The 26609-nt window shown below is 57.3% G+C and overlaps 4 protein-coding genes and 1 non-coding gene across 5 annotated transcripts; 2 read left to right on the top strand and 3 right to left on the bottom strand.

Annotated features, from left to right (window-relative positions):
• Positions 1 to 167: 167 nt before the first annotated feature.
• MAK16 (MAK16 homolog) lies at positions 168 to 3129 on the top strand. The gene is made up of 10 exons (XM_062015973.1): positions 168 to 223; positions 492 to 541; positions 684 to 793; positions 925 to 989; positions 1086 to 1237; positions 1389 to 1443; positions 1530 to 1604; positions 1865 to 1981; positions 2210 to 2266; positions 2530 to 3129. The coding sequence occupies exons 1-10, from the start codon at positions 209 to 211 to the stop codon at positions 2701 to 2703; spliced, it is 870 nt and encodes a 289-aa protein (XP_061871957.1). The 5' UTR covers positions 168 to 208; the 3' UTR covers positions 2704 to 3129.
• TTI2 (TELO2 interacting protein 2) lies at positions 3097 to 6136 on the bottom strand. The gene is made up of 7 exons (XM_010203189.2): positions 5531 to 6136; positions 5114 to 5300; positions 4910 to 5002; positions 4364 to 4548; positions 4133 to 4276; positions 3495 to 3657; positions 3097 to 3239 (listed from the first exon to the last, which is right to left on the bottom strand). Exons 1-7 carry the CDS (start codon positions 6076 to 6078, stop codon positions 3159 to 3161), a joined length of 1401 nt encoding a protein of 466 aa, XP_010201491.2. The 5' UTR covers positions 6079 to 6136; the 3' UTR covers positions 3097 to 3158.
• Positions 6137 to 6524: 388 nt separating this feature from the next.
• LOC133628074 (small nucleolar RNA U13) lies at positions 6525 to 6618 on the top strand. The gene has a single exon (XR_009820524.1). It is a non-coding gene; the product is annotated as a small nucleolar RNA U13 (small nucleolar RNA).
• Positions 6619 to 7066: 448 nt separating this feature from the next.
• Positions 7067 to 8903, bottom strand: RNF122 (ring finger protein 122). Its single transcript, XM_010205695.2, has 5 exons — positions 8779 to 8903; positions 7915 to 7960; positions 7653 to 7694; positions 7286 to 7368; positions 7067 to 7197 (listed from the first exon to the last, which is right to left on the bottom strand). Exons 1-5 carry the CDS (start codon positions 8886 to 8888, stop codon positions 7083 to 7085), a joined length of 396 nt encoding a protein of 131 aa, XP_010203997.2. The 5' UTR covers positions 8889 to 8903; the 3' UTR covers positions 7067 to 7082.
• A 6602-nt stretch (positions 8904 to 15505) lies between these two features.
• Positions 15506 to 19372, bottom strand: DUSP26 (dual specificity phosphatase 26). The gene is made up of 4 exons (XM_062015864.1): positions 19282 to 19372; positions 17016 to 17288; positions 16661 to 16869; positions 15506 to 16214 (listed from the first exon to the last, which is right to left on the bottom strand). Exons 2-4 carry the CDS (start codon positions 17192 to 17194, stop codon positions 16015 to 16017), a joined length of 588 nt encoding a protein of 195 aa, XP_061871848.1. The 5' UTR covers positions 17195 to 17288; positions 19282 to 19372; the 3' UTR covers positions 15506 to 16014.
• Between the last annotated feature and the right edge of the window lie 7237 nt (positions 19373 to 26609).

Below are 26609 nucleotides of genomic sequence, written 5' to 3'. Positions count from 1 at the left end.
TCCTTCCCGGAGGCGTTCAGCCCCGCCTGGACACGCTGCCGTGCCCCTGACGGCCGGGGCCGTGCGGCCCGAGCGGGGCCCGTCCCGCCGCTCCATCGCCTCACGGCGCCGCCTCCCGCCCGCCGCCGCTCTCGCGAGATCCCGCCCCGCCCCGCTCTCGCGAGATCCGGCCCGTTCCGGCCATGGCGGCGCGCTAGCCGGCGGCACCATGCACTCGGACGACGTGAGTCTCCCGGTCTCTCCGGTTCCCGCCGCGCCGCAGCCAATCGGCGCCCGCCCCGGCCGCGCCGCAGCCAATCGGCGCTCGCCGCGGAGCCGGTGGCGCCCCGGCGCGAGGCGGCTGCCGCAGCACGTGTCCGGGGCCGCGGGCGGGAGCGGGGCGGGGGGCGGCCGCGGGCACCGGGGCGCGCACGGGAGAGGCGCCGCTTCTGGGGCTCCGGGCTGCGGCGGGGCGGGCGGGGGGCGGCGTGACAGCGCTGTTCGTCCCGCAGGTGGTCTGGGACACGCTGGGGAACCGGCAGTTCTGCTCCTACAAGATCACGTGAGTCCCGGCGGGGCTGCGGGGACGGGACGGGACGGGGCGGCAGATGGGGGTCACCCACGGCGGGGGCCGAGCAGGGGCCGCGGGCTGCCCTCACACCCCCTGCCCTCACTTTCCCCGCTCTCACCTTCCTTCCTTCCAGGACAAAGACCCAGAACTTCTGCCGCAATGAGTACAACCTGACAGGGCTGTGCAACCGCTCCTCCTGCCCGCTGGCCAACAGCCAGTATGCCACCATCAGGGAGGAGAAAGGTGAGGGGCAGCTGCACCGACAGCCTGAGGCTGGGGAGGGGGCAAACGGCCCCTGCCCGAGGGCTGCGAGGGGCCTGGTGCTCAGGGGTCCCGTTCTTGGTGCTCAGGGGTCCCGTTCCTCCTCCCCTCAGGCCGCTGTTACCTGTACATGAAGACCATAGAGCGGGCGGCCTTCCCGCGGCGGCTGTGGGAGCGGGTGAGTGAGGGGAGCAGCGGGTGCCTCCCCCAGAGCAGCTCTGGCCCTGCTCTGCTGCTGCTCTGGAGCTCAGCTCTTTCCCTTTCCCCTCCCCAGGTGCGGCTGAGCAAGAACTACGAGAAGGCGCTGGAGGAGATCGATGAGAACCTCATCTACTGGCCGCGGTTCCTGCGGCACAAGTGCAAGCAGCGCTTCACCAAGATCACGCAGTACCTCATCCGCATCCGCAAGCTCACACTCAAGCGACAGTGAGTGGCACGACACGGGGGCTTTGGTTTGCCTTGTGAAGCCCCAGCCCGTCTGTGCAGAGCCCCAGTGCACCTCACCCCTTCCCCAGGCTGCATCTGACCCTGCCTGAAAGAGGCTGTCACACTCACTGCTGTTTGTTGTTCCCTGCAGGAGGAAGCTCGTTCCTCTGCGCAGGAAGATTGAAAGGCGAGAGAACAGAAGAGAGGTAAAGCCACTCCCTCGCGTGCTCTCCCGTCTGTTGCTGCTGTTCCACACGCCTCAAACTGACACAGCCCCACTTTGCTCCCTCAGGAGAAAGCCCTGATTGCTGCCCAGCTGGATAACGCCATTGAGAAGGAGTTACTGGAGCGACTGAAGCAGGACACGGTAAGGAGCACAGCAGGAGTGCTGCTGGCTCAGGAAGGGCCAGGGCCTGGGCGTGGAAGAGCATGGCCCAGGGGAGGCAAGGGGATGGCTGCACACCACGCTCTGAGTGGCTTTGTAACAGGCTGAGGACTTGCTTCCCCAGAGCCCCTCATTGTAAGGGAGCACATGCTTCAGAAGCAGGCCATGGGCTTCAGGTGACCCTACCACTCCCAGCCACCCTCCTGCTGTGACTTACAGAGGATCCACCTTTTCCTTTGCAGTATGGAGACATCTACAACTTCCCCATCCACGCCTTTGACAAAGCTCTGCAGCAGCAAGAGGAGGAAAGTGAGAGCGAGTCTGATGCAGAGAAGGAAGAAGACGAGGAGGAGGAGGAGGTAACGCTTTCAGCCACAGCTGCAGAGTTAGTCCTTGCCCGGCCTGGGCACCACCTCCCATCCACCTACGTGCTGGGCATCGCTGCCCGAATGTCGGGGTGAGAGGAAGAGATGAGGGGAGGTGAACTCAGAGCACGTGTGTGCAAGCAGTGGCCTCGATGGCTCTTCTGTCACAGGTCTGTTTGTGCTCAGTGTGCACAGACAAGCTTCTGACTTTGCTTCTTGCAGGACATGGATAAAAGAGAGTTTGTGGAAGCAGATGACAGTGACCTCAGTGACTTTGAGGTGAGTGAAGCACCAGGTGTAACATGTCACGGGCAAAGCTGTTTGAAAGTATCTTCCACCCTCGTGGTGTCCCTGGTGATAACAGCCAGCAGAGTCAGATGTGTGGAACACAGATGCAGTCAGGCTGCCTCAGGTCCCTGTGCCCCAGCTCCTCTGGCAGCGAGGAGCCAGGATTTCCAAAATGCAATTGGAGACACAGGACGGTTTGACAGAAGAGGAGGTTTTGTTACCATGTGCTTTGACATCACTCTTGTCTTTCTCAGGACATGGATAAGTTGGAGACTAGTGAAGAGGAGGAAGAAGTAGAGAAGAAAGCCTCTGCCTCCAAATCTAAAGGGAAAACTCCCCTGAAAGGACCTGCCAGAAGAAAACGGCCCTATATTGAAATAGAGTATGAAGAAGAAACAGAGCCAGCCACCAGGACAAAAGCAGCCTGACTCCTTCCTGCACTCACACTTGGTACCGAATGACAGGACTCTCCATCTGTCACTGCAGCTCCCTCCGGCTCACACCACTGTGTAGGACCCTCAAAAATTGCTCCTTTTTCCATACTCCAGACTAATACAATTCTCTTTAAAAAAAGGAGGTTTCTGTCCCAGCTCCAGGCAACTGCAGCGCGTTTGTACACCTGCATGAAGCGCAGTTTTGAGGAAGAGGAGTCCCCACCTTCTCCACAACCACACAGGGCTCAGCTCTGGGAAGGAACCTGGACTGAGGGGCCCTGCTGCCTTGTTCTGGGGTGGAGTAGCCCGTGTGGCCAGGGGAGCACAGGAGTGTTTCGTGTGTGGGAGCAGTATGGGGCTAATGGGTGGGATGAGAAAGACGGTAACTTTTAAATAAATAAACCCAGTTTACTGTACAAACAGCAGCGTGGATGTTGGTCAGCCACAGCTCACGTGCTCTCCTGCACCCTTCTGATGCATTCCCTTACACGGTTCTCCTCACAGCTGCTGTAGACTCCTTCCAGCAGGACCTGAAACAAGAAGAGCATCCACTTCCAGGGCTGTAGCACACTCTGGCTCATGGTCTGGTCAGCCCTCCTCTAGCTGTCAGAGGGCAATTACAGGTACATGGATACCTGCCAATATCTGTCAAGTCGCTTCTCAAGCACCAATGTTGAGTGGAAATATGCTTTCAAAATACTGGAGTGAGGAAGCAAGTGGTCTCTTGCCTGCCCCATTCTGCCCCTTCCTTCGAGGGAGAGGGGATCCAATGGCCCCTGACTCACCTTCACTTGCCCTTGGGAGCAGCGGTCCAGCAGGATGAGGCACTCGGTGGCCCCCTGGAGCAGAGCAGCTTTCACGGGCTCTGGTGTCGGGCCGTGCTCAGTGTGGACATCCCACATCATCTTCAGCAGGGCTTGGAGCAGCACAGCGAGCCTGCACGGCATTCTGCAGAGGGAAACGGCACCTGCCCTCATGCCAAAGCCCCCTGGCACGCCAGCAAAGCACAGCCTGGCTCAGCAGGGCCTGCTCCTTGCCATTTACTGGCAGGAGTGGAGTGAGATTGGCCTAAGATCAGCCTCGTGGCTGCAGCAGTGGCCCGAGAAGCCTCATTCAGAATGTGCACCCGAGGGGGCTGGGGGTGGCTGGGGACTGCCTGTCACTGGGCAGCCTCACTCACAGCCCTGGGCTCACTCCACACGTTTTGGCTTCAGGGAAGTTGGTGCTTCCAGAACAGGCAGAACTCAGATCAAAATGAGGACCCAGCTTAGTTTGTGAGCCAGGTTGTTTCAGCAGAGCAATAGTGCCAGTGATTCCTCCCCAGGACAGATTCTCCCTTAGGATTTCAGGGCCTTTTCCTCAAGTAACAGTAACTTTGGCTCAGAGTGACAGCATTCAGTGTCCTTCACCCCCAGATGGGTACCTGGGCCAGGCGTGCTCTATGGTGCACTGCAGTGTCTCCAATATTCCCAGTCTGGCTTCTTCCTCAGGGCCGTCACTGACTTCCAGGTAGCCCAGGATCACTCTCTCCAGCCTCTTCAGGTGCCGCACCATGAGGATGCCCAGCCTGTGGGCACGGGCAAAAGCACACTGCGAGGGGAGACCCACACACCACGGCCACAAGCAGCCTGTGCAGGGCTGCAGCGCTGCTCACCTCTGCAGGAGAGCAGGCAGGGCCCGGGCGTACACCCGCCGCAGCGCCAGGCGATGCTCAGCTTCCATGTGGGTCAGCACCAGCTGCAGCACCTCGTCCGATGCGGTGGGTGCTCTGGGCGGCTTCTGGTGCCGCTGGGCTCTCTCCAGGATGGGCAGCAGGTCTAGCAGGCACAGCAGTACTGCCTGGTGTGGTGAGAGATGGAAAATCCAAGCAATCCTGTTGATATTCTCTCGAGAACACTGGTAACTTCCAACCCCACTGAGCACCCACAGCTGCTCCTGCTCACCAGACAGACCTGACTGCCTCTGCTACCATCCCTCTGCAGCAAGGCTGCCACCAGGAAGGGGACAGAAGGCAAGAGATCTTCCCTTTACTTTGATATTTTCCTAAAACCTACTGAGTTACTTTGTCTCTTGGCCACTGGCACTGGCTGGTAACAGCCTGACCGAACTGTTTCTGCCTCCTCATGCCTTAAGCTAGCTGTCTGTGCCTCATGGGGCTGATATGCAACGCCACAAGGCAGATGAAGCTGTGCTGTCCTACCTGGATAAGAGGGGCCTCTCGAGAATACAGGTGGTTGTAGAGGGCATGGTACACCACCTGAGCCCTGTTGAACTGGCACAGATCAGCAGCTGGCTGCAACAACAGAGAGCAGGACATCATTCCCCTGCATCACATTCAGCACCCATTTAACCCACACGTAGAGCACAGCACCCAGAAAGGGGTCCAATTCCTCAAGCCCCTTACCACGTTGAGGATGATGTGATGCAGGCAGCGCACACCCAGGAGTTTGTTCTCCTCCTGGTAGTCGTCTGAGAGCAGCAGCGACGGGGGGAGGACACGCTCCAGGTGGCAGCTGAGCCAGGGCCGGGTGACCTGGGGCAGCAACCAGCAGAACACGGACTTTGTGGCGGGGTTACGCTTCCAGGTGTCTCTGCAAATGCAACACGAGCTCAGTGAGCACTGAAACTAACCAATGCTTGTTTCCTACACATCCAGGCCTCTCTGCTGACAACAGGGTCCAAATGATTCCCTCCCCCCCCTTCCATCACCAGGGTACGTGGCCTCGTACTTACTGTTGAGCATCTTGCAATGCTCACACCCTTCACAGAGCCCAGCCTAAGGCACCACCCTCCTCACGGCTGCCCTCTCCTTCCCACTCACTTGGTCAGCTCCTGCTGCAGCAGCCCCATCACTGCTGCAAATCTCCCTTCTTCGTCTTCGTTCTTTCCCCGAAGGAACTCAGCCACCGACCCGCAGCCTGTGACCTGCAGCAGCTTCGCCAGCACGTCCCGGGCCACCGACCGAGACTCCGCATCCGTCCAGGGCCTCTCCGCGATGTGCGTTGCAGCGAAGATGCAGACGTGCCCCGCCACGCAGCGCAGGACGGGACCCACCGCAGCAGCGCCCAGCGACTCCTCGGTCTCGGCGGCTTCCAGCGTTGCGAGGAGACTCAGAAGCACGGCGCCGGCCTGTGCCGCCCGCCGGGCCGCGGCCGCGCCGTCCTGCCCGGGGAGACCCGCAGCGTGCTGGTCCCGCGAGGGGGGAGCCGCGTGGCCGCTCAGCGCTGCCGCCAGCTCGCCCAGCGCCGCGGGGCTCGCGGCCCCGAGCAGCCGCCGGCCGTCTGCGGCCCGGACCAGCGCGCCCAGCTCCGCCACCGCGCCGGGCGCCTCCGACAGCCGCAGGGCCCGCACCAGCTCGCTCAGCTCCATCGCCCGGCGGAGCCCGCGGTCGGGACCGCCCCGGGGCCACCCGTCCCCGCCCCCGCGGCCTCCCCGCCCCCGCTCCCGTTCCCTCCCCGCTCCGGCGGCCGCTCCCTCGCGCGTCCCCGCCACAGCGCAGCCCCGGCTGCTGCCCGCTCCGCCCAGGCCCCGCCCCTCGGCCGCGCAAGCCCCGCCCCTGTCGCAAACACGGATCCTTATATGGGGAGGGGCGTGGCAATAAGAGAATAAATTAGCATAGGTAAGAAGTCCCCAATGGCGGAGCGGAGCGTCCGTACGGCGCGGTAAAGAGCAGCGAGGTGGCTGCGAGCGCGGGTCCTGGTGGTGCGGAGCGGTGCGGGGCGGTGTGTGTGTGTGTACGGGGCTGCGGTCTCTCTCGCCCTGACGCCGGGGTGAGAGGCGCGGCGGGGCCCGCCGGCGCGGGACCCACTTCTGCGATCCTTCCGGTTCAAAGCGCTGATGAATGGGAGCGGCACGCGCCTGCGTGACATGTGCGACCCGCGTTACGACGTGGCACAGCCCCATCTGAGCGCCGGGGGGTCGGCGGCGGCGCGCCAGGCTGGGGGCGAGCGGGGGCTGGAGGGGGCAGGCGTGGCAGGCGTGGCGTGGCGTGGCTCAGGGGCGGTTTTTTCGCTGAGATGACGGTAATCTCCCGTTTAATGAACGTTACACAGAGCTGTACATCCGGAGCTCCAGCCCCGAGGCCGGCGCGTACGAAAGTTCTCTGCAGCACGAGGTGAGGGGGGCACCCAGGACGTGCCCCCGCGCTCGGCTGTCCACGGCCGCCCGGCCGGTGCGGCTCGCCTCGGAGCGGGGTACAAACCCAGCAGCCCCCACCCGAAACAAAGCGGCAGCTTCGTTAAAACCCGATCCGGAAAGGCTGAATGCTTCCAGAGGAAAGGCTGCTGGCTGCGCGGGGCCGGGGGCCGCCGCGCCTGGGCAGCCCCAGGAGCCCGCGGGGTCCGGTGTCAGGGAGCAGGGCGGCGCGGGGCCGCTCACACCAGCTCGTCCAGGAGGGTGCCGATGCTGGCGCGGGGCTGTGCCGGGCCCGCCATGGGCTTGTTGCACATGGGGCAAACGCAGCGCACCTCCAGCCACTTCACTAGGCACCTGCGAGGCAGAAACGTGGGGGTGCACATCCCCGAGGGTAAACTCCCCCTCCCCACACCGCTCCGACGCCTGCCGTGACTGTACTCACTTTCTGTGGAAGGCGTGCTGGCACGGCAGCACCCCCAGCTCCTCCTTCACCTTAAAATCTTCCAGGCAGACAGCGCAGGTCTGCTGTGGGAGGCGAGATGGAGGGTGAGAGCAGGTGCAAACACGTGGCCCTGCTCCCACCAGAAATGCTGTGGCTGGGGAAATCCCTCTGCTGCTGTGCCTCTTCCTGGGAATTTCCAGCTGGGAGTTCCGCCCAGTTCCCAAACTGCCCCCAGGGAGGGGGCTTCCCTCCCAGTTCCCAGCCCAGCAACCATCCCCTTTGACCTCATGGAGCACAGCAGATGTGCCCCAGAGCACTGTCCCCATTAGCCCTGACTCCAGCCCAGCCCAGAGGTGGTACTGCTCACCCCGTGCACGTTCAGCCTCCGGGCATCACCTTTCAAAACCACCTGAGAGAGAAAAGGAGGCAGAGGATTTAACATCAGGAGAGATGGTGCCAGGGGCCACAGGAGCTGGGCAGGGGCAGGTTGAGCCCGGGCACAGTGACCCGTTACATCTCATTTGGACATGGCCCCTGGGATGAGCAGCATCGTTTCCTGCTGTGTCCCCACCTCCCACCCAGCCCCAAACTGCTGTGGGTTCGTGCAGAAAAGCCACCATTGACTTTACCTCCTTGTACCCGAACCGCTCGCTCTGAGCCTGGTGCCGCAGTTTGCTGGAGAGGGAGAGGAAGAGGCACCGTGAGTTCTCACAGTGTCACATCTGAGCAGCACAGTCAAAAACACGCAGGAGGCACCTGAAGCCAGGGGAAGGCAGCTCTGCCAGCGGGACCAGCAGCTCTGATCTGGGCATCAGCAGCTCTGAGGCTGTGCAGTGCTGCAGGAGCAGCTGCACCGCGGCCTGTGCCGCCTCCAGCACCGTCAGGGATCGGCGCTGGGGAGCGATAAGAGCCGCAGCCCTGGTTGTTTGCCATGGGAGGTCGTTGGTGGCACACACTGCCGGCAGCTCCAGGCCCTGCAGGCCAGGGCCAGTGCCTGGCAGAGGAACCCAGAGAGGTGTAGGGAGAAGGCGACAGCTTGCAGCCCAGCTTCTCACACCCTGATGTGTTTCTGCAGTCCCAAAAATGGCCAAGAGATGCGGGGACCTCAGCTGAGCTGGGGCATCAGCCAGGGGAGGACTGAGCAACCCAGGCCCTGCAGAACCACCAGCTGCTGCCTGGGCTTTGGGGTTAAAAATAGCCCTCCCTGAGCAGGGAGTGTAGTATAAAGACACATCCTCTCCCGTGCAGCACTGCTCCTTCCCTGCCTGACACAATGCATCCCTCTGCATGGTCCCCTGAAAAACAAGAGCCCCTTCCTGCGCTTCCTGCCCTGCTCCTGCCGCAGGGGACCATGAGCACAGCAGGCAGCCGGCCCCGTGCCTTGAGGAGATCCTTATGGAGAGCAGCTCCCGTGTCACGGGACAAAGCAGGGCGCTGGGAAGAGCTGGGGATGCCCCAGGGATGCCAACCCTCTGCCACAGCCCCCGACTCACCTGATGAAGTAGCAGCAGAAGATGAGGCTGAGCACAAAGATGAAGATGCCGGTGCCGAAAATGACCATGTAGATGTTTAGTGGCAGGTCCTGGAACATGACGGGAGGCATCGTGCAGGATTTACTGGTATAAATCAGCCCCAGACTGCAGGAGCACCCTTTGGGGGGAAAAGTCAGCGTTTAGGATGGAAGAAGGGGGGAAAAGAGGTGAAGAAGATGTGCTGTGAGAGTAGAGAGAGCCTGGGCTGACTCCGTCCCCTCCGGAGCTTGCCAAGTGGGCAGAAACCAATGCCAAGACATCATCCCGTGGCGGGTGAATTGGAGATGTCCCCAGGAAGAGCAGCAGCCCCTTGGAGCAGCTCCGTGTGGCACGGCCAGCAGTCACTGCTGCATTCCCAGAGTCACAAAACCCTTCTCCAGCAGCACAAACGCACCCCAGGCAGAATCCAGGCACCTGGGAGAAAATACAGCCCCATGCTCTCATCTCCAGAGGAGCACATGGAGGCTGGAAGGGGATTTAGGAAAGGACAAAGCAAAAGAAGAGCCTGATAAACAAGAACAGTTGGTGCCTGTCATTAGGAGGAGCAAGTGGCTGGTCGGTCCTTGGTGCTGGGAGAAGCGCCGGGGCTGTGCAGGGGCACGCTCAGCACCACGGCGGCCAAATGCCCTTTCCGAGGGGAACGGCACAGAAACAGCAAACCCGCAGCTGCCCGGCTGGGGCCTGCTGCAAAGCTGGGCTCTGGAGCTCAACAAGTGCTGCTTTTCGTGTCTTGAAATCACGCTGACCCCGCAAGAGCTGGAGCTTTGATTTCTCATCAGATCTTGCTCCGAGGGGACTTTAAAGGAGAGCAAGCAGCCCCTGAGCCCCATCTGTGCTCCACAGAGCATCTCCCCTCCACCCCTTCCGCTCAGCACCCTGCTCCCGTGCTGTGCACTCTCATCAAAAAGCTCCTACAGGAACACTTCTGGGTTTAATTACAGCCCACTGAAATCCTCTGCCTGTTTCTCATGAGAGGATGAAATCTACTCTCCACCACAGAGGGCAGAGACAGGCAGGGAGTGGGTGGCAGAAGCCTCTGCACAAGCAGTGAGGTCCTGGGTTGGGCCTGTCCGGTCCCCTCCCGGCTGTGATGAGGAGGCAGCAGCAGTTTGGGCTCTGTTGCTGCCGCTCACCAGGGGCCCAGGATGTCTGCACAGCAAGGGGAGCCTGAGCAGGACAGGCAGCACCCCTGAGGGGAGATCCTGCCCTGGACAGTCCGTCCCAGCTGCCCCCGGGTATCACTTTGCTGTGTGTTTTGAATTTGTGCCTCATTGACTGGCCAAAGCCACGGTGGCCATAGAGGGACTCGGCTTTGGGGACCACAGTTTGCTGCTGCACAGGAGCAGGCACCAGACCAGAGCCTGGGACATAGGAAATGGGGTTTTCCTGCTGCTGAGGGCAGAGCACTTGCAGACCTTTGCCTCTTGGAATCACCAGAGCCAATTCAACAGCCACCTCATACACAGAGAGAGGGAGGATTTGTGTGTCGGCTCCTCCTCTCCTGGCCTTCTGCTCCTGAGACCACCAGGTGCAGGAAAACACAAAGGAAAGGTTATTTTTGTTTTTCATTTCCTTGCTGGAAATGTCTGAGAAATGCTCAAATAAGTCTATAATCTCTGAAAAAAAGCAGTGAGCAATGAAGTGAGGTAATGGTGGTGAACGTGGTGGTGGGCCACAGGCTGCAGAGCAGCCAGCAAGGCACAGAGGAAGCCTCGTTCCAAGCTGTCCAGAGCGCAGTGGGTTGTGGTGACAATAATGGGTCACGAGTGAAACAATAACGCTTCCTACACGTATCTCAAGCTGAGGGCTTTGCCAAGAGTCTGCTGAAAGGCACCAGCAGTTCCCTTCCATGCCACGAGAGCCACGTGGCAGCTCAAACCCAAGTCACAGTCCTATCAGGGCAGAGGGACCTGAGGGGCTGCTGCTCCTGTGGCAAGTGCTTGCCCACTGCTGGCCACCGAGGTATGGCCCAGACACGTTCCCTGAGCAGCTCTGTGGCCACCCAAGATGAGATGGAAAAGCCCCTGTCTGGGGATGGCAGGAGGAGAATCGGCTCTGCAGAGCAGAGGAAGGCTGGGATGTGTGTCCCAGCAGTCTTTCCAGAAGTACTGTGCAGAATGGGAGAGTCCCGGGGGAGACAGACCTTCCAATGCCATGGTCACCTTCCCAGAGCATCCCTCTGCACTGAAGGGGCTCCAGACCCAACATGTGAACTACTGACATCAGGCTCAGACATTGCCCCTCTGCAGGGGGCTGTCCCTACGCTCCCCGCGCTCCTCCCGGCTCAGCCCCAGTCCCACGGGGCAGGAATCCCCCCCCCGACCCCGCGAGCTGGGCACTGAGCTCTGCCCTACGTTAGACACCGCGATTCCCCACAGGTGCAGAAAGCCACTCGGGTGCCAAGAGGGGTGCAGGCAAACCAGCAGCCGGGAAAAGACTGAGGTGGAACAAGAGATGCTGTAACGTGCACCCTGTCCCGAAGGAAGCGGAGAGGAGCCGGTCTCACACGTCCCTGCCAGCCGCAACGCAGCTGGCAAGGCTAATTTTAGACTCACCAGCTTAGCAAGGCTCATTCCTGTTAAACGGGCTTTCAGGAGTTCACGAGCTGCCGCCCGCGGTGCCGGGAAGCGAGCGCGGCCGCGGGGAAGTGCCGTCCGCTGGCTGCGGAGCTGCCATGGGCTGGCTCAGCCGCGGTCCCCCAGGACAAGCTGTCGAGCCGCGGGGCTCGGCGAGGCGATGCAGCTCCGGAGCACAGCCTGCACAACGAGCACGGCCGTCCCGAGCCCGGCCGGCCCCTTCCCCGGCCGCTCCTCCCCCCGAGCCCCGCGGCGGTGGGCGCCTGGGCTCCGACGTGCTTTTGATTAGTACAAACCCCTGCGCCTGACAAACGCCTTCGTATTTTTAGTTCCACGGGATGGACCCAATCTGGTTTTAACCAACACAAAATGAAGACCTGATGGGCACCAAACCAAAGCGACGCATTTCAGCGGCTTTTGTCTGCCAGTGTTGTACCTGACACCAGGATCCCTGAAGCCAGCGTGCTGGAACAATTATTGATATGAATAACGAGACAAGAGGGACCACAAGACGCGTGCAAGTGCCTGCAGGCATGTGCTGGCTTTCTGGGCTCTCCTCACTACACGAAGGATGCTCAGAAAGGTGGTTTGTTTTGCCAGTGAAGCATTTTTCACACGAACTGCAAAACCTCCTGTTCGGAAGCAGAAGCAGCAAAGATGCAGTTTGACCTGTCGGGGCTGTGGGTTGCACCTCATCCTCCTCCAACCCACATGGCTCCCTGGAAGATTTAAGTGTGACCTTGGGCATCACTGACCCCTGAAACAGCCTGGCCAACACCTCTGCAGGCACAGCCCCTCGTGCTCCAGTGATGCTGCGTGGTCTGGCTCTCTGGACACAACAGTTTGTGGGATTTCACAGTGCTTCGTCAGGGCAGACACAAGTTTCTGCCCATACTGTGCAGGCACAGGGTTTTTTGCTGAGCAGAGCTTCTCCCTCACCCCAATTCTTGTTCAATAAAACAAATGGAAAACTCAGCAGGTCATTAAATAAAACCATTCTTTTTACTCCCACACAAAAAGCTGTGGGCTCTGCATCAGAAAATTGAATGCAGCTTCCATATAATTTTTGCTGTGGCACTGGAATGGGCTTCCTGCAAAAGCAGCCCCTGAGCCAAGCAGCTCTCCATGGGGGATAACCAGCTCCCCTCCAAACAGTTACCGGGCTTGTGCTGATGGGAAAGTCCCCTGAACTGCAGCTGAGCAACAGGAGGAAAAATTGTGATGCAGAGAGAAGCTGAAAAGCCAAGTCAGCACAGCACACACCAGCTGTCGAGGTATCCTGAATACATCTATTTACGTTGAAATTGTGATTCCTTTACTGAGTCTCAGACTTATTTACATCATTTTCATAGAATTGTTTTGGTTGGAAAAGCCCTTGAAGCTGCTGCAGTCCCAGCCCTCCCCTCACCCTGCCAAGCCCATCACTACCCCATGGCCCTCAGCACCTCAGCCCCACGGCTTTGGGATCATTCCAGGGCTGGGCACTTCCCCAGCTCCCCGGGCAGCCTGGGGCAGGGGCTGACACCCCTCTCAGGGAAGAAGTTCTGCCTCAGATTCCTAACTTCTGCTCAGGTCCTGCACAGGGCACCAATAAGCAATTTCACTGGAGCCTGCTGGTTTGTGAGCTCAGTGTAACAAGTCTGATGCCCACGGCTGGTCTCCTGAGCCCACGTCTTGGCCTTTGAACAAGGATGGGCTCTGTTCTCCGTGTTCCCCAAAGCCCATGCCTTGGGAAGCTGTTGGGAGCTGCGTCTGCTCAGAGCCTCTAAAAGTGTTATTTAGGATGTTTCTTTAGCTCAGCCGTAGTTACATTTTCTGCTGTGGAGCATTTACTTGCACCGTGTGTATTGGCAGCCCACACACTCACCACATGCCCAGGGCTGCCTGCCTGCAGGACCAGCGGCTCCCCAGCCCCGGGCTGCACAGGCGCACACGAGGTATGTGTTACAGGAGAGGAAGCCACTGGTTGCATTATATTTAGCTTCAAAGGCTGTAACCCTTTCATAAATTAACCCCCCTCAGCCTTTGTTGCTCAGGCAGGGCTTTGATGGGAGAATTCCCAGCGCAGCTTCTCGACTACTTAGTCATAAAAATAAACCACTTCTCATTTAAACTGAACCCCCCTCACATGTGCAAACTCGGCTTCACGTTCCTGAGGACTTCTCCCCGCAAACGCAGGAGCGAGGAGCCAGGGCCTTGCCCGGGGGCCGGTAACAAGAAGTTTATTCTACTTCTGCGGACATATGAGAGAAGTTTGAGGGGTTTTTGGTTTGTTTCCTTGTTTTTCCACTGCAGCGAGCACACAGAGCGAACGCGTGGCAAATTCATTTGGCACTTGGCTTTAACCCTGGGAACTGAGCACGAACTCGCTGCTCTGGACGTGAAGCCGCTTCGCTGCTGCCCGCCCCCCGCCCGGCGCAGCCCCCGCGCCGCACGACCGGCGCCCCGGGGCTGGCGGGGACGACGCGAGGGAAGGGCGGCGGGGCAAGCAAGGGCACGGAGGGGCTGGGTGATGCCCCGCGGCTTCCCGCACTCCCGCCCCGCAGCCTCCCCCCGGCAAGGAGGGACGGGAGCGGGACCCCGTCCCTGCCGCCCCGCCGCTGCCCGCGGCCCCCCCAGCCCCGCCGGGCCCCGCTCACCGTGGCACCGCTGGAACGGGGGCACCCGGGAGCCGCTCCGCCGGGCCATGGCCGGGACCGGCTCTGCCCGCAAACCCCGCCCCGGTCCCCCCCCGGAGCCGCCCCCGGGGCCGCCCCCGCGGCGCCGCGCACCCGGCCGGCCCCCGGCCGCTCGCCGGCCCCGCTGAGCTGGGGCCGCTGGAGACGGAGGGCGGAGGGGAGCTGCAGACCCGAGGGCAGCAGGGAAATGGCTCTGTGTGCCCCCTCCGTGCCCCACCGAACCTCAGGGATGGCAGCATCGTGGGCTCCGTGTCCCCCGCCACCGACAGCCCCGGGGACGAGGCCGGTTCCAGCTGCTGGTGGATGGGGCTGTGCTGACTCCTCCCGAAATCGGGGCACTTTCCCACGCTACACTTGGATTTCTCAGCGCGGGTGCCCAGGCACTGCACACAGTAAGACACATCACACCACGGGGGCCGTCGGTGATCCCCCTCACTGGGTTAGGTGACTGATCTCCAAACACAGCCTCCGCCCAGAGCCTCCCCGATGCCAGCTCTGCCGCCGCAGCGAGCAGCACGGCGCACAACCGCGAATCAGACCGGAGGCGTTTTATCCCCGCGGGACCTCGCCAAGCCGCCACCGTGCCCGCCCAAGCTGCGGCCGTGCCCGCAGTGCCAGCAGCAGCCGCTGGAGCCTGCAGCCCTCGCTCGGGGCAGCCGCGGCCCCGCTGCCGGCGGCCGTTCCCTCCGCCAGCGCCTTTCGGGGTACCGCGGGCCTGCGAGAGCTGAGCCCCCGCGCGGGTGCTGTGTAACACACACGGAGCACCCCGCAGCTCCTGCAAGCCGAGGTTTGCTCTCCCTGCTGCTCGGAGCCGAGGGCGGTGCTGCCCTGCGTGGCGGCTGCACTCCGCGGTGTGGGGGCTGCCCCGCGCCCCGACTCACCGCGCTCGGCCCCGGGGCTCGTCCCGCCGCAGTCCCGCCAGCGCCGCGCAGGAGCCCGCGGAGCCCCCGGCGCCGTCCGGAAGCCGAGGGAGGAGGAATGGGGCTGTAATAACAGCAGGCGGACAATGGGTGCTGGGGCAGCCCAGCAGCCGCGGGGCCGCCACGGGCACTGGCTCCGGGCTCCCGCGGCTGCGCTCGCCCCTCTCCCCTGCGAGAGCTGAGGGCGCTTTCTGCAGGCTCCAGCGCGCAGCTGGCGCTGCTGTGAGCCCGGGGGACAGCTCGGTCCTGCCTGCCTTGGGGACACCAGCGTGATGCACGGCCAGCCTGGTGACTGCCAGCCCGGCTCTGCTTTGCCTCCAGGAGTGGGGAGGCCCAGCACAGCCACTGGGCACCGGCGGGGTCTGACAGGTTTAGCCCCTGGACCAAGGATCTGGGAGCACTCGGGTCCTCGGGATGACGCTCTCCCACCGAGCTCTGGGACGGATCCCGGGCTGAACACACCTGTCCCAAAGCACACAAGGGATGGCCAAACCTTTTCCTTAGCGCTGCCTTTATTTCCACAGGTTAACACTAGGCATGGAGGACATCCAAACACTATGACAAAAGGCCTGTTTGCCTGAGCCCACACACCAGACCTAATTCGCGTTGCTACACAGACCAAAAACGACGGGAAACAAGACAAAGAACACACAGAGCCTCAGTCTCCTGGGAGGGAGGGTCAGGACTGGCTCGGCAAATGCATCTGCCACGTGGGGCAACGAAGCCTCAGAGGCTTCCTGGAGCCAACAGGGATTGAGTCACCTGAAAAGTGGGACCGAGTCCCTCTGGAGCATCTTGGAGCGAGCAGGCTGGGAGAAGGCTATACACTAGGCCTACCTAGGCAGCAAGATTGCAGGTGGAGGGCTTTACCAGCAGGAATAGCTCACGTCTGGGGACCCTTCAGCTGAGAGGGAGGCCCAGGGGCCAGTTGTGTGTAACCCATTAGCTGCCAAGCATCTGCACTGTGAGGAAAGCCCTGTCTGCCACTCGGCAGGGTCCCACCGCATGACCCCTCACCCTCCTTCAGGAGCTCCTCTTCAGCCTCAGGGCATTGTCCAGGGCGACCAGCTGGCGCAAGAAACCCCGGTTGGGGATGATACCACGGTGGTCCTTGACCGTCTTTATGGCTTCTACAAGGGGCATGTGGTGGCGGATCATGAGGTAGGCAAGGACCAAGGTTGCTGACCTGCTCACCCCGACAGCACAGTGCACAAGGATCCTTCCTGGGAGTGAAACACAGGGGCTGTGTCACAGCAGACCAAAATAGCCCAATTAGCAAGCTGCTGAGGCCCAGCTATGTGCCACGATGGCTCAGGTGTGCAGCCTCAGGGCTCGGGTGCAGGGCCCCAACTCTTGCACCACTGCGATGCACCGAGGTCCCCTCTTGGCAACAGGGATGAGCTTATCGTCATCTCCCAAAACATGCAACAGGCCCAGCCACGGCTCAGGACACAGGCTGGGGCTGTGACCTGGGAAGCTGGAGCTCTCCTCTAGCCTGTTCCCTCTTTGGAGGAGGTGATCCAATGCAGGGGACACCATCCCAGGCTAAAAACACCTTTGTTTTCTAGGGTGCTTACAATAGGGTGCCAATCTAGCTTCCCACCTGCCCGGGGCAGTTTCTTCCCATCCCTGCTCCCAACTTCTCTCCCCGAAATCTTTTACCACCGACCTTCATTCAGCGCTTGGTGGATGAACTCAGCTGCAGGATAAAAGTAGGGGCTCATGTCGAAGGAAGGCGAGTCGTGGGCCTCGATGCCCAGGTAGCGGATGCCCGTGCCCTCGTAGTACTCGGCACCCCCCCTCCACTTGCTGTGCGAGGCGTTGAGGACGTGGGTGATGCGCAGGTGGGCCAGCTCCCGCCGGTTGGCTGCTATATCTCTGCAAGGAGTAAGAATCACTTATGGACAAGAACCACCACCATGCCCTCCTCTCTCTCACGTTTCCCAGCCTCCCCCTCCCAGATTTCCCCATTTCACAAGGGCAGCTCCGACCCTCGCCGGTTCCTGACCCCTGCTGATACGTACTGATCGCCCAGGTAGAGTCCTGGCCAGACCTCATCAGCATGATTACAGGCTGTCTTTCCTGTGTACAGCAGCCTTTCCAGCTCAAAGACGCTGAGGATGGGGTGGTGGCTGCGCTCGTCCCGGGAGCCCCGGCTCGGTGACCTGGTGCCATTCCTGGAGAACCTGGACAGGAAAGCCATCGGAGCTGTCGAGACCCACAAGGCATACCTGTGGGTTCGTGAAGGCCGGAGAGTGGCCTGGAGGTCGCTTCTGCTGCTGCTGCCTCCCACGGTCCTGTCATGGAAGCAGTGGAGATGCCATTAGAACTGGGGACTTCTCACTCCATCCCTTTCATAGAAATACTGGCCTAAAGCAGTCAGTTCTCACCTTCTTGATGAGAGGGCTGTGACAAGTCAGATACCCAGTGGTTCTCAGTGTGAGACAGAGTACCACCTACACTCCCTTCCAAGAAGCAATGCTGCTGGGGAGAAGTTTTTCCTGCCAGGGCTGATGAGGGAAGCCAGAGAAGCAGCCAGATTGCTGAGTCTCCATGGGCTGAGGTTCTGCTCCAGCCCCACGACTTTGGGTTAAGGCCATATTGGCAAGAGATGTTCTACACAGGACCACCTTCCTTCCGAGCTGGCTCTGGGGCTTTGCCTGCCAGCGGGACAATGCCAGCTCAAGAACTGATGCTGCCAACCTGCGATCAGAAGTGATGAAAGGCAGCCAGGTCTGGGCAAGCCACCAGGACTGGGGAGGAAAAGCCCCCAGACAGGTGGAGGATTCCATATGGCACCACACAGGGTCTGGCCAGGACCCAGACTCCTATGGACCAGACACGAAAGGCCGTGGGGAGGGAGAGGCGGGATTAACCCTTCCCATTACAGCAGTCCTGCCGCTGCATTTGGGCATCTAGGACTGGTTTGGGGTGGGAAGAGTTAATTTCAGGGGATGAGAAAGCTCATTTTTCAGAGCAGATCCTCTAGGATGCAGGTCTGCACTCAAACCTTTAGATCATACCGACACTTGTCACACATCTGTGAGCAATACCCAGGCAGGGCAGTGAGCAGTCCCTGCAGCCACACGTTCAGCAGAGCTGCCCTTTCTTTGGCTCACTTGCTGCTGCACCACTGACAGAATCTCCCGGCCTGGGAGGACACAATTCTCTTTCCCACCATCACTGCTGCTGCCCTGAGCTGCCCTGGAAGGTGTCCAAAAAGCATCCTATGGCAGCCTTCCCCAGCAGCAGCTCAGCTCTGCAACACTCAGGGAGGAAAAGCAGCGGCCTTGGGCTGTCCAGGCTGGATAGAGCACGTCTGTCTGCCCTGACATTGCCCAAGGCACCGGCCAGCAGCCAACAGCACAGAAGGAAGAAGCCTCCAGCCATTTCTTGGTAATGTGCAGAGGAGGAAAACATTGCAAGGGCACAGGCAAGCTCAGAGGGAGTCCACAGAAACTCATGTCTCCCTCCCCACTCCCTGTGTGAGGGCGGTAGTTCAGATCCTGCCTGGTATCCCAGGGTGCTGCACAGGAGAGGTCAGCCCTCCCTGCTCATCCCTGGCACAAAGCACAGCATGCTCCCCCAGCACAGGGTGCGGGCCAGATCTCACCCTGCCACGTCTCCCCTGCTCTGATGAATTCTGGACTCCTTCACCCTGAGAATTCAGACTTGGCACACCCCACCTGGAAAAGGCCTTTGGCACGGCCATGTGCCAGGGCCCTTAAACCTTGCGTGACCTTGGCTGCAGCACAGCCAGATGCCACCAGCCCCGGGGAAGCATTAGGAAACAAACAGCAGAAGGGGCTGAAAAAAGCAACTGAATCATCAGTATAAGGCTGTAACTAGCTGAACAGCAGACCCTCTTATTGCTACAGCTGGCTGGAAGAATAGCAACCCACATCTATCTTGGGATGCAGCTCCAGAAACCTCAGGCCCAACGCTGACTTCCAGTATCCCACCCCCACCACACCACCGTGCCAGCCTCCGAAAGGGCTGCAGGGGAACAGAAACTGCCCCGCATCCCAAAGCCCCCAGAACAGACCCCAGAGCACTCCGGGCACCCAGCACCCTCCCAGCTGTCAGCTGTAGCCCGCTTCGGCAGCCGAGGCGGGGGCTCAGCCTCCGCTCCCCCCGGCAGGCTCAGGGCTGCCCCGGAGCCCCCCTGCCCTGCGCCGTGCGTGGAGCCAGGGCAGCAGCCGCGGGAGCAGCACGGGCGCCTCAGCCCCGCTCCGCAGGGACACACACACACACCCGCGCAGGGGGAGCAGGCGCCCACCCCCTCTCTACCTTTGTCGGGGCTCTGTTTTCCGGGCTCGAAGTGAGTGCTGTCGTCAGATCCAGTCGGCCATGTCTTCCTGCTGCTGCCGCCGCTGCTGTGGAAAGGCTGATGTATGAACATCTATTTTAAGCCATGACATGTCCAGAGGCAGGTTTGTTTATATCATGCTGTGCATGGATGGATAAGGGAGGGATGAGGGAGAGCACAGGCACGCAGGCATGCACAGACACACACAGAAGTGCCCATGACTACGCAGGCAAAAACAACAGCAACAATAACATATCAAAATTCTGCTGCCAGCTTTTCTCTCACTCCTCCTCCAGCAAGCCAGGAGCCACAGGCACGAGGAGAAGGAGAGAAGGAAAAGCTGATAAAGTGGTGCTGATGACATGATTACCCGTATCACCAACCTGGAGCTGTCTCCGGGGGATGCTGCTTCACCTTTTTTTTTACCGTTGACCTTGTCCTCCCCCCTTGATGGGGTCTCTGGCAGAGCCAGGGCTTGGTGACATTTTCCTCACTTGCTGGGAGAATAAGCCTGGGGCAGGGATGGATGTGCTGAGATAACAAACTATTTACACATTCCTGGGAAGACTTTTTGGCGTTTTTTTCCTGGGGAAGAGGAGGAAAAAAGAGGCAGCTCGGAAGATGGAAGCTTTGTGTTTTGACATCTTCTAAACAACATCGTTCCTTCCAGAAGTGCTGCAATATTTCAGTTAAACACTTTCCAGGTAGAATATTTTCCCCTTCCCTTTGAAGCGCTGGCTTTCAATTTAAAAGTTTGACCCAAATCAGAAAGTAGAGGAGTGTGGTGGCAAAAACAACCTGAGGAAGAGATGAGACGTGCATTCCAGGCCGAATGACACACCCTAAGGAGATTCAGGCATTCCCTCCCCCACTCCGATTCGACCAAAACCCAGGAATTTTATTCCTATAATAATGCTGTAATTGCTTTGTGAAGCAGCCAGAAGTCCCCAACAAAGCAGTGACTGCTTCTTAGATAATGAACTCTCAGATGCTTTGAAATGCCTGGGCAGCTGCATCAAGGAAAAGCGTCAGCAATCTCTTCTTATAAGGGAAGTTTCTCAGACACAAACCAGATCTCTTTGCCTCACCTCCCTGCCTTGTTTTCCTTAAACATCGGTGCTGCAGCAGCGACTGAGCTGCTCCTTGCTCCCTGGCAGGATTTACCAGCTCAGTACATTGCTTCTGAAGCTCCTGTCCTTGAACACAAGAGGCCACTCAGAGCACTGGAACTGGCTGCAGGCTGGGCAGGGGCACAAACACCTCTTGGGCTTTACTGTGACTTTCAGATACATCTTGCTCGTTTTCCTCACCTCCTTCTAATCACCCCCAGGTCAGAGTCCCGTCTCTCGCCTGTTTTGCCCTGAAGGGCCCCGAGAAGCAAAACCCACTCTGAGAACTAATCACCAAAGCACAGGGAGAGATTTTAAAAGACAACCCTCAGAACTCTCTCTTCTCCTTGGCAGCGATTCTCTCAAAGCTGTTCCCGCTGAGAAGCATCTATCGAGCTGCAGGACAGGACACAAAGGTGTCACTAACTGAGAAGGATCACCTGGCCCTTGGCAGATAAAGATTATGTGGGAGGACATCTATGGAGACACAGAGTCTGGCTTCCCCCAGTCATGGACACCACCACAGAGAACACCATAGGGCTAGAGAGTTTAAGGGTGGCACTGGCAGAGACTTCTGATATCCCGACTGTCAGACTCGTCTGCTGGGAGGGTGCTGCTGTTACAACAGGGGTGGGATGCTGGCACAGGCAGCTCTGGTGTCCCTGTATCTCAGCTATTGTCAAAAACTTCTGTGGAGCAGGCCTGAGGCAGTGAGGATGGAGCAGCTGTTTTCAGCTCAATTAGGGACGAAATCGGCTCCCAGCAGATGCAGCAGGGCACCTGCTGCCCCCAGCCCCCCACCTTCTCCTAGGCTGAGATTGAAGCATGGAGGAACCAAGGTTGGGGTCTGAAAAACTCACAAGTGAGCCAAGATAAAGGGCTGCTTGGAAAAGTTCACAGATCCAACCACTGGAGGCTGCTCTGGTTATACATAAATCACCGCTGTGTGTGATGTGGAAAGCTCAACACAAGGAAATAACGGGCAGGGGTTAGAGAGTTTTAGAGCTGCTATTTCCTGGCTTTACACACCCCACGCATGCAAATTTGTCTTCACAGCTCTATTTGAAAGATCAGAGATCAATCACTTCACACACTAAATGCTGCATGTCCAAAAGCCACCTGGAAGGCACAGGAGCCAGGCGCTATTATACGCAATCATAAACAGAAAGAATGTCGGTATTTCATCCAGCATCTGCTATTTGACAGACCCACTGCAGAGGAGGGGGGCAGACAGGGAGTGCAGAAGGCCCAGGGAGCTGTAGCACACTGTAAAATTAATCCTACTGTAAGTTAACAGCCAGGGTAAGAAGGTGGCATAGTCCAAATGGGCAGTGCAGGATGGCAGAGCAGCTTTACAGCCACATTCTGAAGGGGTCTGAACAAATGAGATTTACTCAGCACTGAAGCTGCCCAGGGGAACTGTGTGCCCATCTGAGGGGCACTCACTACCAGCTGGGGAAGGTGAATCCACCCCTTGCACTGTGGCACAGGCTGTTCCCTAATTGCACCACAGATGAAGCATTGTAGAGGGAGAGTCCACTGCAGGCTGCCTCAGGACACATCACAGAAAATCCATCTGAAAAGGCAGAGGTTGTGTGGCCAGTCAATCCAGGGTAGGATCAACTCTCTACCAGTGTAATGAAGTAATAAAGAGTAGTCTTCACTCTCTACTTGCCTAGATTTAGGTCAGGGATAAGGATTTCTTTTGAGGCTCTGTACCTGCTCTAGCAGTCTGGAAAGAAATTGCAAAGCTCAAGGTGATCACCCCATCAGGGGCTCTCCCAACGTCCATCCCACCCCCCCAGCCCACTCACCCTCAGCATCTCTGGAACACAAGTCCTGTGCTGCTGAATCCTCTCCCAGTCACCAGATAAATATCTGTTCTCCGTAAGAAATGTGATTGGAGGTTACAAACGCTTGGAAGAGAGGATGTGCAACACAACCCCTCTGTGCCCACTGCAGTAGCATCAGCCAGAAGGTCAAAGACTTGTCACTTGGCTGCATTGGTTCACTGCTGGAGGGGACCACTCTCATTCTGGCAATGCTGAGATATTTTCCATTAAAAGAAAGAAAAAAGGAAAAAAATGAGGAAGAGGAAATAACAGGCACCAGACTCATTGTCCAGCAGCTGTAAAACCTGCAGAGCCTCCCTCTGTGAGGAAGCAGTCCTTGTCCTGAGGGAGAAAGACAGCTGCCTGCTTTGTTGCAAACTTGCAGTGTTTATGATTACTTAGCAGGGAGACTCTGAGTTGCTCGTGGATGCGTTTTGCCTGTCATGCACTGTTTTGTTACTGTCAGAAGCAGCCTGGGATAGATTTGAGTTGCTACAGCACAAGGAGGAAAAAAATTCACAGGGAAAAAAACCACCCATATGAAAAAACAGTAAGTTGTGGCAAAATATGCTGTGAAATCCTGATGCTTTGTGTCTAACTGATCACTTCAGCTTGTCTCATCTTGTTAGTAGAGCAGGCTGGGGCATACAGTCCAAACCTTGAAGCTGGTGGGAGGTTTGCTGTTGACCTGATGCTCATTGTGTTTCAGCACTTGGAATGATGTCAAATGGAAGAGAATTACCCACCTACCCACTTGCCCCTGGGAAGGGAGCACTGCTGAGACATTCATGAGCTCCATTAGCAGGGAGTCTGAGCCACTCGCACTTTTCAAAGGCTAAGATGAAGGTCACATCTATCTTGCATAGCAACCTGATCTTCAAACCAGAGCCAATCAACACAAGAAACCAGCACCTCAGAGGCAGAGGCTCGGGAGCACAGGGTAGGTCTGTTTGGACAGCTCTGCTCTGTAACTAACCACCTCATCTGCACAGTGCAGCTCAAACCCACGTGTGCAAAGCCAAATGCACCCAGAGCTGAGTGCTGATCAGTCAGTGTGGCACCTCTGACTCTAGAAGCTCAAATTTTACTCTTGCAAATCCCAAATCCTTGGGGAAATCTGCTTTGGAGAGAAAAAGGAATTACATCTACGACAGGGAGGAAATTGGGGCCAAGTCCCCAGCACATTCACACTGACTTCAGAGAGGCTGGGACCTGCCTGTGATTATTTCTGATCTTGAGTGTTCTTGCACCAAGAACTAATCACTGTGAACATGGACACACAGCAACAGTGCCTTTTTGAGGCCTGTGGCTGCTGCTAACACAATGAGTTTCTATTCACTGTATCTATGGAACCAAGAACCCCAGCAGCCCAGCTATAATTTCTAAAGCAGCAAGAACAGCTTAGGAGCTCAAATATAAAGTCACTGAGGGTTGGGTGCCTAATTCCTTTCAATCTTCTTTCTAATTCCTAGCCTCAGGGCTTTGAGGAAGTGGCTGGTTTGATTTGATGAAGAAAAAAGCAGCTCCATTAACAGGTCTGATGTTTGAGAGGTTTCTTTCAGCCTGTGATGAATCCCAGTACCCTCCATCAGGCCACACTTGCTGCTAGATCCTATTTTCCCTTCAGTGACATTATGTCTTAAACAGGCTTTCACTGTAATAACATTTGCAGTAATGAAATCAGCCGGCTGCATGGTCTTCTTTTAACAGCAAAAATATCTGAGTTGGCTACAAAGGGAGATTTAAATGTCACAGAGGATGTGCTGTATGTGTCCATCAGAAGATAAGGTTTCTCTTTGTTGATGAACGGAGCGGCGACGGTGACTGCTGGGTGTTGGGAGCACAAAGGCTCACTGAGGCTCCCTGAACGGGGAACGAGGAGGCTCGGGGGGAGCAGGGAATGAGACAAGAGAGAGATGGCTAATTCAGAGAGCTTTTAAAAACCTCATGCTTGCTATAGGGCTCCTAAAGATGTAACAATTGCAGGACACTGAATTTACAGGTGACATCAACCGAAATCAGCTCCTCTCTTTCCTTCCGAGTTCAGGGTTCACTCTCTGACGGCAGCTGGCTCAATGGAATTGGGAAGGGAGGGAGGAAAGGATCTTTGAGCTGGCCAAGAGCAAACCCAGAATGATGCTTTAGAAAGCTCATAGAGGCCTCAGCAAGTCAACAGGTAAGGGATATTAATTTTAATATCCAGAGATCCAGGAGCGTGGCATGGCGTGAGTTCACTTCAGCCCTTCCAGCACCCCCTAACCCAGATGGTCAGCTGACTTTTATGGCTGGGTCAGGAGAGATCTGTCACTACTGCCCCCTTTGAACCTTATCACTCTTCTGCCTTGGTTGCAGAGAACAATCCAGCTACAGCTTATGCAAGGTAATGAGCAGGACACCCCTGAAGTCAACGTCTCAGCATCAGCACGAAACCAGCCCAGAATCCAGATGTGAACCTCACATTTGCATGAAATGAAACATTCAGTAGGGGGAAAAATTACACTGGGTCAACTCAAAATGAACAATTTAAGTTAACTCACTGCAACAAGATGTTTTGCCATTTGTAAATTGTTCATTTTCTTAGAACAAACGCAGGCACGGTGGCTCTCCCCAGTAGACAGAAGCTCTGATTTTCATTGCATGCACTCAGGATCACAGGGGCCTGATTTGCTTCAGCTGATTAGACCCCAAACTGATATTTCAAATTAGATTGTTGGGAATAGTCCTCCTTTTGAAAACCTGCACAGGATTTCTTTCTTGCTTATCCCCAGGAAAGCTCTCACTTGATTGGCTGATTTATTCCAATAAAAAGCTAAACATTCCCAGCTCCATCAAAGCCAGCTGTAAAACTCTCAACACCTCAAAGACAGGATTTCACCAGCACATTTCATCTAGCTGTGCCTCAGGGCTGTTGGGTGTCTTTTTTTTAATTGTTATTATTTGTTAGAGGAACAGCTCTGTCAATGCCTTGAAAGGTTACATTAGAAACCCTCACACTGCACTGCTGGCTCTTAATGGTAACACGGCGTTAGCTCTAGCTTGGCTTTCCATCTGCTACCGGCAGACACGGCAATGCTACAGCCCACATGGAAAGTGCTCATGCTCCAAAGAGAGGATAGTAATGATGAAAGTAGGAAAACATATTAGAGCTGATGATTTAGGCTCAGAAAGGGCAGATCCTATCATCTGATATGCCCTGTTGCCTGGCTGTGAAAAGAATAAGCCTTCCTCTGCAAGAATGTTTGGTGCAATGGGAGGAGGCACTGATTTTGCACCTCTGGTTTTTGCATCAATGTTAATTTTAGCAAAAAGAAATAGAGGTCACAAAGTACAAAAGTTTGGAAGGTGGTAGAAAACAAACCCTCTCCTCCCTCCCCAAAGACCTGACAGTCTGAGCTGCTTTGCCTAATAGAAACAGGCAGCAAAGAACATTTTGGCTTTAATAATTCTAATTATTCCACAGTATTGTGAAAGAAATTAGAAATCCAACTGAAATCAGTGTCCCATGGCACCAGGAGATACACAGTCACAGAATGCAGGTATCTAAATCTATCCTGAGTTCTGTCTTGCATAGACAAGCCAGAAAATAATAGAAAATATGCTTAGAAAGAGGAAAGAAAATTAAAGCACATCCTTCTGCACACTGACTGCTGCAAAGTCATGCTGGGAGCTAAGGCAAAACCAGCCCTAAACCCATGTCCCTTGCACACCACTCCCATGCCATGCTTTCCTTTTCCTAACTTTTCTGTAACCAATGAGGCTGTTTCCCTGTATCCCACTCTGTCCTTCTCCCAAGGGATATGCAGCTGTGATTCCCCGACCTGGAAGTCACAACACCAGTCCCTCAGGAACAGAGTGCCTTCAGAGCTGGGAAATACCAAGGGATTGGACTCTGGCTGTGAAATCCACAAAGATTTGATGCAGCCCCAGGGGTGTCTGTGGGGCTTCCCTGGAGATGCTGCCCCACGGGAGGGATCTGACTGTAAGCAGGAAAGAAACTCACTTTTCTTTCCAGTAAGGGAGTAGAAAATCACCAGCCCTTATCATACGGCCCAGCTTTAACCCCGGGCACAGCATGCAAAGATCTAGAAGCTGTTCAAGAAGCAGGTGAGCAGGAAGACAATTCATACGCCCACACATGGGAGCTAAGGACCAAAAATAGACTTTCTCATAGAAGCAGCTATTTATCAGTTTCCTCATCCACCATGCTGAAGGATGAAAGGCCAAATAAATGGCCCTGCTACTGGCCGCTGTTATTCCAGTGCTGCACAGAGGAAGGCAAATGCCTGGGTAGAACTTGGCTGAGCCTGGGAGGCCAGAGCCTGCCTTACGTGAAGCACTGGGACTAATAGGCTACGACAGCAGGTAAAC

Source organism: Colius striatus, chromosome 27 (genome assembly GCF_028858725.1).
Source record: "Colius striatus isolate bColStr4 chromosome 27, bColStr4.1.hap1, whole genome shotgun sequence".
In the NCBI taxonomy this organism is placed as follows: domain Eukaryota; kingdom Metazoa; phylum Chordata; class Aves; order Coliiformes; family Coliidae; genus Colius; species Colius striatus.
This window is presented reverse-complemented; position numbering and strand designations above follow the sequence as displayed.

Excerpts from the sequence above, each read along its gene's own strand:
- MAK16 (XM_062015973.1), top strand. Across the intron at positions 794-924 it reads CACCATCAGGGAGGAGAAAG|GCCGCTGTTACCTGTACATG; the intron begins GTGAGGGGCAGC and ends TCCTCCCCTCAG. Across the intron at positions 1,238-1,388 it reads AAGCTCACACTCAAGCGACA|GAGGAAGCTCGTTCCTCTGC; the intron begins GTGAGTGGCACG and ends TGTTCCCTGCAG.
- TTI2 (XM_010203189.2), bottom strand. The coding sequence starts at position 6,078 with ATGGAGCTGAGCGAGCTGGTGCGGGCCCTGCGGCTGTCGGAGGCGCCC. Across the intron at positions 5,301-5,530 it reads CTGCAGCAGGAGCTGACCAA|AGACACCTGGAAGCGTAACC; the intron begins GTGAGTGGGAAG and ends TTGCATTTGCAG. Across the intron at positions 4,277-4,363 it reads CTGCCTGCTCTCCTGCAGAG|GCTGGGCATCCTCATGGTGC; the intron begins GTGAGCAGCGCT and ends CCGTGCCCACAG.
- RNF122 (XM_010205695.2), bottom strand. The coding sequence starts at position 8,888 with ATGCCTCCCGTCATGTTCCAGGACCTGCCACTAAACATCTACATGGTC. Across the intron at positions 7,961-8,778 it reads TTCTGCTGCTACTTCATCAG|CAAACTGCGGCACCAGGCTC; the intron begins GTGAGTCGGGGG and ends CTCCCTCTCCAG. Across the intron at positions 7,695-7,914 it reads AGCGGTTCGGGTACAAGGAG|GTGGTTTTGAAAGGTGATGC; the intron begins GTAAAGTCAATG and ends TTTCTCTCTCAG.
- DUSP26 (XM_062015864.1), bottom strand. The coding sequence starts at position 17,194 with ATGGCTTTCCTGTCCAGGTTCTCCAGGAATGGCACCAGGTCACCGAGC. Across the intron at positions 16,870-17,015 it reads GGACTCTACCTGGGCGATCA|AGATATAGCAGCCAACCGGC; the intron begins GTACGTATCAGC and ends TACTCCTTGCAG. Across the intron at positions 16,215-16,660 it reads CCACCAAGCGCTGAATGAAG|GAAGGATCCTTGTGCACTGT; the intron begins GTCGGTGGTAAA and ends TTTCACTCCCAG.